The 16455-nt window shown below is 49.5% G+C and overlaps 1 protein-coding gene across 1 annotated transcript in view; it reads right to left on the reverse strand.

Annotated features, from left to right (window-relative positions):
- The window catches only part of Smyd2 (SET and MYND domain containing 2), a 41686-nt gene that overhangs the window by 16508 nt on the left and 8723 nt on the right, over positions 1 to 16455 (reverse strand). The window contains exons 2-3 of the mRNA XM_051148126.1: positions 11535 to 11598; positions 1730 to 1840 (exon numbers count right to left, since the gene is read on the reverse strand). Coding sequence (XP_051004083.1) covers positions 1730 to 1840; positions 11535 to 11598 — 175 coding nt within the window. The remainder of the gene's footprint in view (positions 1 to 1729; positions 1841 to 11534; positions 11599 to 16455) is intronic.

The raw sequence follows: 16455 nt of genomic DNA on the forward strand, positions 1-16455 counted from the left end.
GAAACGCATGCTGCCTTTGTTCTAGACGCCCTAAGAGGAGCTAACAATAGGGAACCTATGAGGCTCTGAGAACATGAATAAACTTGGTGTTGACAAGAGTTCAAAGGCTCAGGAGCTGGCCTGAGGCCTGGGCTTTGTAATCTGGCCATTCAATTTGGGGATACAGGTGGTTGGTCTAGCAGGGCGCCCTCACCTCCCTACTTAACTTGTTAAGCTTCCCCTGGGTAGATGGTTGCCTGTCTCCCCTAATCCTTTGCAGGCTCCTAGAATACAATTGTTGTTGTTTTTTTTTTAATCACCTATTCCTACAGGGATGAAAAGATAGCCAGGTAACTTTTCATTTAGCGGTCGATTAGTGGTAATTATAAGGGAAACTGAAGGGGGCCCGCTAAACTCACCCCAGCTCTCAGACTACTCACCGGGAGCCAAAGCCAGAGCAGACATCTTCCATTCACAGAACATATTTCTGCAAGAAGTCACCCTACTGGTGTGTGGAGGGGAACACCTCCCTCAGGAAAGGACAGAAGCCCTTCCGCATCCTGAACACAGCACTGCCAGAGAGTTGGGAAGGCAGGGGGAGGAAGAACATGCTCTCCCACCCGCGCCGGCGGGGGGAGGGGGGGCAGGCTAGACACAATCTGAAGGGCCTCACATCACTGCCCCATTTCTCTGCCACAGACCACTAATTCACAGAGAACTGCCATAGGAAGGGGCAGCTGGACTTCACTAGAAAAACTAGCCTCGTCTCTGAGGCAACCCCTGCTCCACTTAGAGAGAGTCACTTCAGTCACCTGACTCCAGCTGAACATAGTGGGGAGATGACCTCAGAGTTCTAGAATGCTCTACTTCTGTTTACACATTCAGGACCCTACATTTGATCTGGGGGCAGGTACATGCTAATTGTAACAGTCATAGCCATCTTAGACTAACAGTAGCAGCAGCAGCAGCCTGGAAGAAGAGGTGGGTGCTGGTAGGAAGAGGAAGGTCAGAGGCAGAAGAAGTTTAGGGTTGGAGCAAATCTACAGCTCAGAGGCCTTGCTACAAAGGCACACCGACACAGACAGCAAGACCTCTCCCCTCCACAGGCACACTGTCTCCTAAGCGCCCTTCTATTTCTGTGGGTCACAAAGATAAGGCCTGTATGTCTTCCCATGGACTTCAGGACCCAGGCCTTTGCAGACAAGGCATGCAATCTGTATGTGCCCAGGAAGGACTGACCATGCATGCATGCATCAGGGAGGAATGTGCTGGCTCTGTCCTCCCCTCTCCCTTCCCTCTTCTTTCCCTCAGCCTGTTTCTCCCTCCACACAGCATCCTTGCTTCCCTCTGGGTCATTACTTGTCTACAAATGGGCGAGCAAGGCGGCAGAGGAACAGAATGACACTCGAGAAAGGGGACAAGGTGGCTCCACACATCACAAAGGTCCCCTGACCAGCCTGGTTCATAGGAAATTTTGGCCATGTCTGGTCTTTCATGCTATAAAGTCATGGCCAAGCTTCTCTATGGAAATAAATCCCAAAGAAAGCTCTGATCTGAACTGGTACAGCTATGTCCCTGGCCTAGGGTAAGCAAGGCCCGACTGGCCAGGAGAAACAAGCTAAGCTTATGCCCAAGTGGCCGAGGATGTGAGTGAAGCCATCTGCTCGGACCAGCCCAGTCTAGCTCACTCACATACCTTTCCTACCTTTAGTGAAAACCAGTGTAGCGGAACATTATCACAGTTCCTCACCTGTTTGGCCAGAATCCTTGCGGTGAGCCGCACCGTCTCTGAAGGGTTCCAGTTCTCCCCAAAAACCACCATGGATGAGCACTCCATCTTGTGCAGGGGCCAGTCTGCCTTCTGGTCAGGTTTTTGGGGTTAAAACAAAACACACAAAACCTGTGAACATATAGATACATTCACACGCAAAAACAGACAACATAGACACAGACAGACAGACAGACACACACATACACACTAACGTATGACAAGAGCAGCAACACTGGTAACTTGCCTGTTACCACAGATGTCACTACTGACAAAACAAAGCGAAAGAACAGTTTTGGTTGAGCACTAAGGGAAAAAAAAAAAAAAAAAGAGGAAAACAACCACCTTGGTTAGTTTTATTATAAATCTGACACAAGCTAGAGTCATCTGAGGATGGAAACTTTAAATGAAGACCTGCCTCGATCAGACTGACCTGTGGCCACCTCTGTAAGAGACTGTCTTCATTTGTGGTTAGTGTGGGGGGACCCAGCCCCCGTGGGCAGCACCACCCCTAGGCAGGTGGGCGTAGGTTATACAGGAAAGCTGGCTGAGCATGAGCCTGACCAAGGCAGTGAGCAGCTTTCCTCCAAGGTTTCCGCCTCAGTGGCTGCTGGGAGTCCTGCACCGACTTCCTCCTATGGCAGGATATGACCTGAGAAGACAGGCCAAATAAACCCTTTCCTCCCCAAATTGCTTTAGTCTAAGTGTTTTATCACAGCAGCAGGAAGCAGGGATGGCTGAGGGCTCCAGGAGGATGGGCTGTGAGGAGTGTGGGAAGTGTCGCACAAGGCTTGTGTACTCTGGGAATCTAGAAGCACTGTCGCGCGCATGACAGAATTGGTCTCTTTTCAGAACTGGTCTCTTTTCTGCCCTCTGCTTTCCCCAGCTCAGGAGGCAGCAAGCCCGCTCTTTCAGAGCCACCCTGGATTTGACCCTTACACTCCACCTCCAACACGGGCCAATCTTTGTACCCTGCCCTCCCAGTTAGACTCAGGCTGGGACATAGGTCGTTGATAAAGTGTTTGCCCTACAAGCCTAACGATTTGAATTTGAGTCCCAGAACCCTTATTTAAAAAAAAAAAGATGCTGAGCGAGGTGGTAAGCATTTCATTTCATCCCTGGGGATGCTGGGACAGGGGGATGTCTAGGGACTCACTGGCCAGAGAGCCCAGCATGAGTGACCAGCCCCCAGGCCAAGGAGAGACCCTGGCTCAAAAAACCAAGGTGAACAACTCCTGAAGAATTGCAACCAAAGTTCACACATATGCACATGCACACACACACATATACACACACACACACTCCTCCACCGCCACACGTGGTATGTGGAGTGCAGAGACTCACCCCTCTTTGCTACCAGGACCAGCCAGCTCTGCCAAGATGGCTGCCACATCCCTTTAGCTGAATGTTTGCTTTTGCCCGCCACCCCGTGAACCCTAGGCCTAGAGTCTCAGCTCAGGACCAGTACTGATTTCTCGCCTTGCACAAAAGACCCAGTTCTCACCACGACCTGCAAAGCTGTGGGGACAGGAGTCTGTCCAACCCCGCCCCCCAAGCCTGTCCCTCCACACTCAACTCCCTGCTGCCACAGCATCATCCGTCCCATTGTCTCATCCAAGGGCCTGTGCTCCTGCAGCATCTGCTGGGTCTAGCTCTAGCATCCAGACTGTCACATGACTCCCTGACTCCTGCTAGTCTCCATACTTCTGCTGCTGATCCAGGGTCCCCTTCTCAAGAAACCTGCCACAAACAACCTGCTCGAAATAGTCCTTCCCCCTCATGCTCCTCTCCCTTGCTTTCTGTCTCTTAGCTCTTCCCACTACCCGCACATTAGACCCGGGAGAGAAAACGGATCTGCCCCTCTTTGTTCCCACCAGCACCCGCGTCCCATTCCCAAGCCAGCTCTTCCCAGGGCACTCCGCAGAGCTGCTGAGCAAATGTCTCCCTGGCCCCTCTCCTCCACCAAACCCCAAGAGAAAGACACAGAATCCACCCTCATGATTTACTGCAGCACCTGGCCACATCCCTAGGGCTCAGGTTCTGGGCCAAGGTGCTCTGTGGAGTTAAATAACACCATGCCCGACGTAACTGAGAGTGGGCAGAGGAGGCAAACAGAAGATATGCCCTGGGGAGCACAGGAGCTGTTTTTAGCTGAGGTCTACAGCAGAGAGTGCAAAGACTAGGCAGAGGAGGGAGGGGACGGGTGGGGCTGGCTCCACAAAGCCACCAGAGTCTGCAGTCAGGGTGGCCACAGGCACAGAGGAAGGGATGAGGAAGGCATGTGACAGCTGAGGAATAAATGGCACAAGCAGGTAAACAGAGGCAAGTGCTCACCGGGGCTCCAGGAACTTTTAAGAAAGCCTAGCTTAAGACAAGACCTCATGCTGGCTGGACTGGGTGGTGGTACACCACTAATCCTAGCACACAGGAGGCAGAGGCAGGCAGATCTCTGAGTTCCGGGCCAGCCTGGTCTACAGAGTGAGTTCCAGGACAGCCAGGGCTACAGAGAAACACTAAGTTGAAAAATACCCAGAAGCTGGGCATGGTGGCACATGCCTTTAATCCCAGCACTCGGGAGGCAGAGGCAGAAGGGTTTTTCTGAGTTCAAGGCCAGCCTGGTCTACAAAGTGAGTACAGGACAGCCAAGGCTACACAGAGAGACCCTGTCTCGAAAAACCAAAAATGAAGGAGAGAAAGAAAGAAAGAGGACAAGAGGGAGGGGGAGGGAGGGAGGAATGCCCAGGGTCCCTACACTGCTGGTTTCTCTTGTGAGAGGAGCTCAGTGTTCCACAGGCATTAATTCCTGAGAGAAACACTGTTTATCAAAATTAATCAATTGCATCAATATAACGTATTTGTTCATATACTTGATTCACAATTAATACTCGTACAAATAATAGATCACACGTACTTCCATGGCGGGTCTATCTTCCAAGGAAAGAGAAGCTCACTGGATGGAGCCCTGTGGAGTCTTCAAGCTGCCTGGGACTCTGCGAGACCCCCATTTGTACTCCGCTCCAGCTGTGAGAGGCCCACACAGTCCTCTTAATCCCTGTGCACCTGTCTGCTAGGCTGTAAATAACATGACCCTCCTGTGACTTAGCAGGTCTGGAACTCGGAGTCTATGATTTCACACCTTCCAACAGTGTTAATCAGACCAAGGCCTGAAGCCTGCATCCAGTCTTAATTAGTGTCAGTAATTAAGCCAGCCTTGCCGCTGCCACCAGAAGCAGGGAGAGGGGACAGAGTGTTCGACTTCAAGTAGTTTATGGTTGACTCAGAAAGGAAATGCTGACTTTAGGTAAGCCACTCAGGCAAGGTTTGCCATGACGACAGTAGTGATTCGCTTGAGAACTGGCTTTGGTTGGTCTGGGATTCCTTCCGGAAGGTGACGTGAGAGTCGCAGGGTAAGAGAAGAGTGTCAGACATGCACTCCACATGGTGGCTCTGTCTGTAACCCCAGCTCCAGGGGGTTTTCTGCCCTCTGTGAACACCAGGCACTACATGGTACACAGTACCATGCTTGCAAAATAAACACATCAACTTTTTAATTTTCTGAAAAAAAAAAGGAGAAATAGAATCTGGTAGAAATATTAGATAGCTTTGAGCATTTTGTTTTCTTTGCCTTGTTTGTTTGTTTGTTTGTTTGTTTAAGAAATGGCATCTCACCTCATGAGGCTGAGAAGCTTCTGTAAGGCAGGGAACACTGTCAACAGAACAAAGCGACAGCCTACAGACTGGGAAAAGACCTTCACCAACCCTACATCTGACAAAGGGCTAATATCCAAAATATATAAAGAACTCAAGAAATTAAACACCACCAAACCGAATAACCCAATTGAGAAATGGGGCTCAGAACTAAACAGAGAAATCTCAACAGAATGGCTGAGAAACAACTAAAGAAATGGTCCTTAGTCATCAGGGAAATGCAAATCAAAATAACCCTGAGATTCCATTTTACACCCATCAGAATGGCTAAGACCAAAAATTCAAGTGACACCACATGCTGGCAAGGATGTGGAGAAAGAGGAACATTCCTTCATTGCTGGTGGGAATGCAAACTTGTAAAACACTTTGGAAATCTATCTGGAGATTTCTCAGAAAACTAGGAATAGAGCTTCCTCAAGAAGGTATTCCACTCCTTGGAATATACCCAGAAAATGCTCCACCACACAAGGACATATGCTCAACCATGTTCATAGCAGCCTTATTCTTAACAGCCAGAACCTGGAAACAGCCTAAATGCTCCTCAGTTGAAGAATAGATAAAGAAACTGTGGTACGTTTACACTATGGAATACTACTCAGCTATTAAAAACAAGGAAATCCCGAAATTTGTGGACAAATGAACGGAACTAGAAATGATCATAGTGAGTGAGTTAACCCAGAAGCAGAAAGACTCACATGGTATATACTCACTTATAATTGGGCACTAGCCCAAAAGGCACATCCCACGGAAGTCTCCACTTACCAGGAGATTGGGATAGATGTGAGGACATCCTACTAAGACTCTAGGTAAGAGAAATATAGGAGATGGGGAAATAGAAGGACCCAGAGGGTCCTAGAAACCTACAAGAATAACATCTTGATGGGTGGATCGGGGCCCAGGGGGTTCTGTTCAAACTATTGCACTAACCAAAGACAGTACAACAGTAAACATCAAACCCCTACTCTGATCTACCCAATGGACAGGACATTCTCCACAGTTATGTGGAGAGTGGGCACTGACTTTGACATGAGCTCCGGTGCTCCATATTTGACCACCTCTCCTTGGTGGGGAGGCCTGGTGGCACTCAAAGAAAGAATAAGCAGGCTACCAAGATGAGACTTGATAGCCTATGACCATATAGTGGGGGAGGAGGTGCCCCTCGGTCATAGACCTAGGGGAGGGGAAGAGGGTGAAAGCAGGAGAGAGAGAGGAATGGAAGGATACAAGTGATGGGATAACAACTGAGTTGTAATCTGAATAAATTAATAAAATAAAAAAGAAAAGAAAGAAAGAAATGGCACCTCATACGGCCCAGGTTGGTCTAGAACTGTATAAAGGCACACCTGGCCCTTTCAAGTGCTAAGAGAACAGCTGAGTGAAACAAGCTTGAGGCTCACAGTACTAGGGATCGAACCTGGCCCCTCACACACGTGTAGCACGTGCCCTCCCGCTGAGCTATAACCCATATGCCCTGCTGTCAGCGTTACCGAGAGCACTCTTGTCCATCAGAGGCAACCTGCCATAACTTGTGCGTAAGAAATTGTAAAATGAATACAGTGTGCAAAAATTCTAAAAAGGCAACTGTATGTTCTTTTAAAAATACTTTTCAGGTTTCCTAAGATTTTTTTCTGTAAAGCTACCTTTTTACACCTTCAAAATTCAAGCTACAACCACCTGACTACAATTCTTGCAAAGCATTCTTTAGATGCAAGCTCACTTCGCTGAAAAATAAAACACACACTCAGAAAATACTCAGAAACACTTGCACCCAAGTAGATGCATGCCTTTTCCTCAAAGGATAAGGTGTCTGTCTGCCTATTATATCTATCTGTCTATTATATCTATCATCTCTCTCCCTCATCTGTCCATCCGTCCATCCGTCCGTCTATCTATCTCTGTCTCTCTCTAGATTGCACCTCCGAATTTTCAGTTACAAATACGTGGCTGGTAAAATAAACTTAAGCGTCCAAGAAACAGTTTCTGTGTTCAAGGTTCTTTTCAAACTTCAAGTTCATTTTCCATCAATAAATATACTAAGCACTGGGTACGACGGACTCCTGCACAGGAGCAAGGATGATTCGCGAAGCACAAACAGTGGAGGAGCCGTCTCCTGTGCACCCACATGGCGAGTGGAGGAGCTGTCTCACGGGGCACCCACAGGGCAGAGTGGAGGAGCTGTCTCACGGGGCACCCACATGGCAAGTGGAGGAGCTGTCTACAGGGCACTCACATGGAAAGTGGAGGAACCGTCTCCTGTGCACCCACATGGTGAGTGGAGGAACTGTCTCCCGTGCACCCCCATTGTCAGTGACGAAGAGAGGAGAGGTGATTATCACATTGAGTTTTCTGCTGAGCAAATGGATCTGCCTTCTTGAAAAAGGCATGCAGATTTTGGCCACGAAGGCTTTTCTTTCTCAAGCATATGGGGTTTCCACTTTTCTAGCAGGCTTTTCAAAACTGTCTATTTGCCTCGTGGAGATGAGACTTGCAAGAACAGGCCATGGGGCTTCTGCTTTGCCCTCCATGACTGCCAGAGGGAGAGTCAGATGTACCATCATGCCACCGAGCCATGGGAGGCAGGAAGGCCACAGGCCTCCGCTCTGCATTTGCAATCAAGGGGAGACCTGCTGGACTTCTACTCACATGCCTTTCTTTCTATGGTGAAGGTGAGCAGTTAAGAGAGGAGAGTGGTGAGGGTGTGGCTGCGTCTCAGGACTATTGTAACAGATCATAGTGGGCTTCATCAGCACTGGACCCAGGCCTTTGGCCCCACTCATGGCCTGCTCAACCATTAGCCCTGGTCAGACACCTCCTGATCTCCAGGCCTGGCACTGCCCTCCATGTCTCAGCACTGGTTTCTCCTAATTCCTCACAGCCATTCTGTTAAAATCTGCTGCCCACACTCACTCAGTCCTTCATTATCAAGGGGGGGGACGACGACTCACTGTGGCCATGAGCCTCTTTCTTCAGGAGATAGACTCCCCTCCCCAAAAAAAAGAAAGAAAAGAAACACAGAAAAAAGAAAGGAAGAAATTTCAGGTTAAACCCAGCCTGCCACCTTTAGAAGTATGAAACTCCTGATGCCATGTGACAGGTGTTACCTACTTGGTCATGTGACACTCGGTAGAAACACAGAAACTCACACACAGCTGTAGAGGCTATCCCCAGGCACCTTGTCCTCAGACTGAGGAACCAGGAGGCTCTATCCATCCGACTATCAAACTGTAGTACACTCTCTGGGCTCTTCCCTCTGCCCCAGGGCTCCTCGCTGCCATCTCACTAGACACAGCCACCTTCTACCTGGCCTTTGTGCGGGGGGAGGGGTGGGGGTTGCTGATGGTGCAAACTCTCACAGTGCTAGATGGAGAGCATCCAGCAAGCATTCCAGCATGGACATTAATTAATGCCCCAAATGAGCTTTTGGAGTATGCAGGCAGGGCAGACCTGAGCGTCAGGAATCACACGGATACCTCAAAGTCCCAACAGGGATTAAAATAACTCACTGGAATACCGCTACGTACTAAGCCCTGAGAAAATATATTTTAGCCAGTGTACATAGACGTGAGGGCACGGCAGCATGTCACACATTTTGAGGTTCTCTGCTGAGCTGTTCTCAGCGTCTCGGGAGGGCGACTTACGCTACACCAAGCACCCCTCATCCCTTGCACACCCCAGGGCCCCGGCAAGCTGTGATGTCAGCCGTCCTGCGGGGCTAGACAGACAAGCCTCTTTATCCTTTATACACAGCTAAGCTTCTGTCCAGTCTGAATTACAGAAACCTGCTTGGCCATGCAGTCTGATATTATTTATAACAATCCCATACGCCTGCTCAGGCATCGCCATTAACATAAATCTCCTCTTCCTGCACTTCACTGTCATGGGCTCAACTGTCCTCACTTGAACTTGAAGAAGTGTCACTCAGACCTGCCAGACTCTGAGACGTTGTAAGAAGGAACTCGGGACCTGCCACTTGGCCTTATCTTACCTCCTGCTCTTTCATCCGGGCTGTACCCCACTGCCTATCCTTAATTCTAAAAGGAACCAGGAGGGAATGAGTTAATCTTCCTGGAAGTGTCTGAGGCACATTCAGAGACAGTCATTTGAGTATGTCCCAAGGCCAGTCTCTAACTCACAGCTGTCTAAGCACAGAGCACCCACCTACAACAGATCGCAGCATCTAGAAACAACGCTGGGCCTGAAAACTGGACCAAAGCTCATGTCTGTGCCCACTGTCTCCCATGCTGGCCACCTCATGAAGCTTGCTGAGGGAAACACAGGCACATGGCCTCCTGAGGAAAGGGTGTGTCAGCTTCCTGTGCCAGGGTCTGCTCTGCCCTGGCAAGGGGCTGCTGTCCCTAGTCCTTTCTGTCAGCTGAGACACAGGGCTTAGCAGTGGCTCCAAAAGTCTGAGGAGGTGACCTGAAAAACACTCAACAGAAGTGGAGCGGCAGGGGTGCTTCAGGACAGGGAGGTGCAGATCCTGCCACCTAGAACCCTCCCCCCCCCCCGCCATCCCCCCCTGCAATCCCCCTCCTCACCAGTAGCATCAGCATTTGCTAAGGTGGAGTAAGAGAGTCCTGAAGAATTAAAGAAAAGGCCACTACAAGGCTTCCAGGACATAAAGGTCAAACAAGAGGATGTTCCTCAGGGCTGGGGAGGCAGCTCAGCGGAGAAAGCTCTCACCTCACCAGTGTGAGGATGGCAGTTCTGCAGGGAAGAGGAACCTGTTCGTTTTGATCCCAAGTGTGGGATGGATAAGAGAGCAGGATGTTTACACTACTCAGATGTGAGAGACCAGGATGTTTTCCACTTAGAAGCCAAACTACTTCATTGGGGAGCTTGTTTGTTGCCAGCTGAAAAGCATCTTTGAACAGACTGAGGAGAGAGAGAGAGAGAGAGAGAGAGAGAGAGAGAGAGAGAGAGAGAGAGAGAGAGAGAGAGAGAGAGAGAGAGTCCTAGGAACTGACATCCAGGTTTCCTTCCTGTTTTCCTTAATCTCCTTTTCCTCTTATTTGGGCCAGTTGGGCTGTAAGCAAAGTACACTCATTTAGTAAGTACACAATAAAGTATAATTGCTAAGGTAATTGAGCCTACAGAGGTCAGACCCCAAGACCCCGCATAGAAGCTGGATTGGTGTGGCTGCCAGTGCAGTCTCAGCACTTGAGAGGTAGAGACAGGCAGGACGGCTGGACTAGCTGAATACACTGAGTTCCAGGTTCGAAAAATAAAATAGAGGGCAATCAAGACAGACTCCTTTGACCTCTACATACATGTATCCACACGTGCACCTACATGTATACCTACACGTGGGAATGAAGATAGATACATGCATCCACACACAAATACACATTTTTAAAAGACACAATGGGTAGCATATCATACACTTGAGTGACTAGACCATAGGTCCCCTGCACTGACCCTGCAATGCTGCTCTGAGTTAACAGCTGTGCACCGAGTGCTTACTGTGAAGGCTTGGGGGACACCCTTTGTCGTCCCTCAGACGGACATCCTATGTGCTCTCACATAGCTTCCTCATTTACCTCTGCAGGATCCAACCCGAGAGACTTACCCATCACTCCACACCTCCCAAGTCCCCAATTCAGGCACAAGCTCTGCTCAAGTTCACAGCCACAAACCCGTGGCTCTGCAGCACCAGGGCTCCCCTGAGCCCAGCTGTCACCAGGCTGCGCTGTAACAGCCCCAGAGCAAGGACTGCCCTGCTGCTGTGGGAGCCAACACACGCGCCATGAAGGCGGCGCTCCTTGTCCCTCTTCTCCACTCTCCCAGAGTTGGCTGATGGCGTCCTTAGTACAAACCATCGTCACCCTTGGCGTAACCCCAGGCTACCCCCTTCCAGTCTTTGCCCCCTCTTCCACACCACACTTCTAGCCCTGCATGTAGCTGCAAGCCGTGATTGCCTGTCACCAGGGCTGGCTACTTCTGAGAGGTGCACGCACACACAGGGTGCTCTGAACGGAGTGAGTGGAGAGGCGTGGAGCAAGAAGCCGACGACAGAGAGGACACCCAGGTCCCAACCTCCAGAAGAGCAGGCCCTCACGCCAGCCGGCGCCACACCTACCTGACATTCCACATTGCAGTAAAATGCCTGCTTGCAGCGTCCACATTTTGACAGTCCTTCTTTCCTTGAAAACAGAAAAGGGCAGCGTAATGGTGAGAGACCGAGACTCAGTGCAGCACACTGGGTTCCACAATAACAGATGCCATCTGGCGGCAGCCAAGGTTCACCTTACCCGACTCCCCATAAATGCACCTTTCCCAAGAAGGTTAACCCAAGTTTGGCCCTAGAGGTCCATTGAAGAGAACACACACCAGCACTTACCAAGGCAGCCAAAGAGACCAAGGGCTCACACTGGCTCAGCGGCCACAACCTGGGCCCTGAACCCCCAGCATTACCTGTACTATATCAAGTAAGTTAGAACAAAAGTTGTAAAACCAACCAAATAAACAAAAAACTTGTTGTGTCAAACTGTCACCATGGAGAGGCTGAAGCCAAGGGCATTCCCGCTGCTATAGGGTGGGGTGGACAAGTGTCCACTACTGCAGTGTCTGTCACCCCTCCTGCAAGGGTGTGTCCACTGCTGCAGTGCCTGTCACCCTCCTACAGGGGTGTGTCCACTGCTGCAGTGCCTGTCATCCTTCTGCAGGGGTGTGTCCACTGCTGCAGTGCCTGTCACCCTCCTGCTTGGAGAGGGGTGTCCACTGTCATAGTGCCTGTCACCCTCCTGCTGGGGGAGGGGTGTCCACTGCCGCAGTGACTGCCAGTCATCCTGCTTTAATCACCTCTGCAGCCCAAAAGAGCTGGCAGCAGCAGAAGGCTGACAACTCCTCACAGAGATTATTCACCCTAACACTGCAGCACCCCCTTCGTCTCAGCAGTCCAGGGCAGGCACCATGTTCCTCCCTAATGGAGAAAGGGATCCAGGATCGCCACCCTGCAAACTGAGCTGACTATTACAGCGTACAAGGAAGTGACAGCTCCAGGGACTGACGGGAAGACGTGCAGGGAGAAACACACTAAAGTTACATACTTCAGTGGTTCAGAAAGGAACCCACTAATTCAGGAGTGAATTTCCGGGCCTGAATCACCCGCGGGCCCCTTTGACAGAGAAGAGCAACAGGCTTAGAAGCTGGCTGGTTGCCCTCCATACCAATGCAGGAAAGGTCAGAGGACGCTCAAACACAACTGTGAAGTGACATGTCAGCACTTGGCAAGTGGTGTGACCTGGGGAGTGATGCCAGCGGGCTGGAGCAGAGGCAGAGTGCCAAGGAGGGAGCAGTTATGACTCCTACCTGAAGTGGGGTACAACTGGAGAAGACCCCCATACGCGAGCCAACTCAAAAGCCATCTGACTCATTTGTTTTTGTCTTGTAAGAAAAAAGATCTGAGTCCTTCCTTCTTGACAGTTTGATGAAAATTAGTAACTTTCCCCAATAATCTACTCCCCTGCCCCACTCCCATCCCTGCCAAACCCTAAGAACTGTGTAAAATGTCACACACTCATAAGCCATAAAAGCCATCCTTAGGACACCAAACATGCTGAGGCGAGGTGGCTTATGTTTCTGATCCTAGCCCTTGGGAGGCAGAGTGAACACCTTGTCTTTTTTTTTTTTTTTTTTTTTTTTTTTTTTTTTTTTTTTTTTTAAAGACACCTCACGCCTCCCAAAATACCAAAGGGCATCTGAAAGCAAAGCTAGGCCTCTACCCTCATGAAAGAGTAGAAAGTCACCACATTGTAGCTCAACCACATGCAGATCACAGGCCTGGAGCTATGGCATGGCAGCTGAGAGCTGTTCTTGCAGAAGACCCAGGGTATGTTCCCAGCAGCAACGTGGGGGGCTCCCAACGTGTAGCTCCCAATGTCAGGGCATCCCATGCCCTTGGCCCCTCTGGGCACTAGGCAGGAATGTGGTGTGCAGACGCATGTGCAGGCAAACCTCATCCACATAAAATAAAAAGAAGTTTTTTTGTTTGTTTTTGTTTTGTTTTTTGAGACAGGGTTTCTCTGTGTAGCCTTTGCTATCCCAGACTTCCTTCATAGACCAGGCTAGCCCAGACTCACAAAGATTCGCCTGCCTCTGCCTCTCAAGTGCTGGGATTAAAGGTGTGTGCCACCACACCCAGTCATAAAAATAAGTATTTTTAAAAGTGAGTACTATGCAGATCTTCAATTTCAGAAGCCAGCACAAGGCAACTGAGGGAGAAAGCAGGATTCTGTCAGCTTCCACAGCACATCCCAGAGAAGAGGAGAGGATGGGAATCAGGGTCACATGCTCCTGGGCATCACTGAAAACACCTGCCTCTCTCGACAGGCTGGGATGCAAACCTGCTTCCTGTTTCTAGGTGAACTGCTTTCACCACCATCCTGCGATGCACACCTCCGGCGATCTAGCGAGCTGTCTCTGGAGCAGGAAATGGAAAGCTAGCTACTCTGCTGGCTGCTGGTAAGGAAGAAACCAGACATTTACTTGAAGAGCCTGGGATGGGAAGGGCCAGGCAAGGACAGCAAATGGGTGTTCAGTTGTTCCCACATGTGGAAACAGACACAAATTCTTCAACAGTCATAAAGTGCCTGCTGTGCAAACACGACAGCTTGAGTTCAGGTCCCTAGAACCCGTATAAAGCCAGGTAAGTGGGACATGCACTGACAGAGGCTTGGAGTAAGACAGGTGGATTCTGGGAGATCTCTTTCAAAAAAAAAAAAATGGGAAGTGTGATGGGAGATGATTAACTTCTTCTGGCTTCCAAGTTCAAGTGCATAGGGAACTACTACACCCGCACACACATGCACACAGCAGCCACATGCACACAGAATACTATCCTGGGTAGATTTTGTTGTTGTGGTAAGACAGTGACCAAAAGCAACTTGTGAGAGGAAAGAATTCATCTGGCTTGCAGCTTGAGGTCCACCATGAAGGGAAGCCAGGGCAGGAACTCCAGGCAGGAGCCCAGAGGCAGGAACTGAAGCAGAGACCTCGGTGGACACTGCTACTGGTTCACTTTTCTCTAGCTTATTCAGCTAACTTCCTTATACAGCCCAGGACCACCTGCCCAGGGAGGGCGCTGCACAGTGGGCTGGGCCCTCCATCAATGAAGGACAAAGAAGGAAATATCCTCACAGACTTGCCTGCAGTACAATCTGATGTGGTCAGCTCCTAAACTGAGATCCCCTTTTCTCAGGTCTGTCTAGCTTTGTGTCCAGTTGAAAAAAGCTAACCTTGAGACGCATGGAAGAAAACAAGTCTCATGGCCGAGCCTGAGACTAGAACCTGTATCATGACAGCAGCTTGTGCGAAACAGACAGGAAGGAGCCTGCCAATGCCTAAGGATAACTGACAGGCGTCTTCACAGGGCTCTCTTCTCCACAGGAACAGGCAAACACGGAAACAGCCTAACCGGGAAGCACACACAGTGCAACAACTTGACTTGTGAAGTAAGTAGCCTGTGGTGGTTTGAATAAAAATGACCCCATAGGCCCAGAGCCGACAGCACTACTAGGAGGTGTGGCCTTGGAGGAAGTGTCTGGAAGCGGGGTGGGCTCTGAAGCTTCAGAAGCTCAAGCCAGGCCTTGTGGCTCACTGGCTCTGGCCGATGCCTGTGGACCCAGATGTATAACTCTCAGCTCCTTCCCCGGCACCATGTCTGTGTGCATGTACCAGGATTCCCACCCTGGTGACAATGGACCAAACCTCCGAACTGTAAGCCAGCCCCAGCTAAATGTTTTCCTTTATAAGAGTTCCAGGCTGTCGGGTGGGGGCTGTAGACAAGCAGTTAACACTTTCTCATCTTGTTTCCACCACTGCAAGACATGAAGATAGATAGATAGACAGATAGATAGATAGACAGATAGATAGATAGATAGACAGATAGAAAGATAGATAGACAGATAGATAGATAGATAGACAGATAGATAGATAGATAGACAGATAGATAGATAGATAGACAGATAGATAGACAGACAGACAGACAGATAGACAGACAGACAGATAGATAGACAGATAGACAGACAGACAGATAGATAGATAGACAGACAGACAGACAGATAGACAGACAGACTGACAGATAGACAGACAGACAGACAGACAGACAGATGATAAATAGATGATAGATAGATAGATAGGACCTCAAAGGTTCACTATGAAAATTAAATTTGCAGTTTTAATATCCTGCTTAGAACATGGTAAATATTCTATAAATACTGAGCATGATGGTGGCCCTTTTAACTAGACTATTTTGTGATTTTATACTTTTATTTTTACAGTAATATCAACTACAGAAATATCTTTAGTACACCCACTCAGACTCATAACTGTGGAAGTGATATTTCTGAAGCCTTTGTCTTACGGGCAAAGGTATAACTTGCTATGATAGAAGGGCTCTTTGAACTTAAGCGATGACTACCCACAAAAGGGGAAAATGAAACATTACAGAAAAACGCCAAGTATCTGATTATGAGTGACAGGAACAGAGAGTGAAGGCAGACACTCCTGTCGTTTTCTAAGGGAGGAAACACACGGTGGTTTTCTCTTGCTTCTAAAAGTCACAAGCCATGGAGATCAACAAATTAGGTGTGTAATTAACGAGCCCCGCTCGCCAGCCTGGTGCTACAGGTGCTGTTGGGCCACATGAAACAGGCAGCAGCAGCCCGTCCACTCTCTACTTTCTGTGGCTGGAACGAATGCTTACCGAGTTTGACCGTGAAAGGGATTGACGTTGCACACTGGGGGCTTGCAATAACAATTGCTTTTAACTAACGGGTGACAAGCCTGCTCCGCCTAACAGAAGCAAGCCCCGGCCAAATGAAAAGGAGGAAAAGCAAAAGGCCAGCGGTGAGGCATAGCTTCACCAGAGGCCGCTGTAAGACAATCAGAAGCAAAGCCAGCCCTGCCCTGGAGAGGGTGCTCACACCAGCCAGGCCTGCAGCCCTATAGGCAAGGAACAAAGATGGGAGGAATTGGGACATGGCCCTATTATAACCCTG

Source organism: Acomys russatus, chromosome 6 (assembly GCF_903995435.1).
Source record: "Acomys russatus chromosome 6, mAcoRus1.1, whole genome shotgun sequence".
NCBI lineage: Eukaryota > Metazoa > Chordata > Mammalia > Rodentia > Muridae > Acomys > Acomys russatus.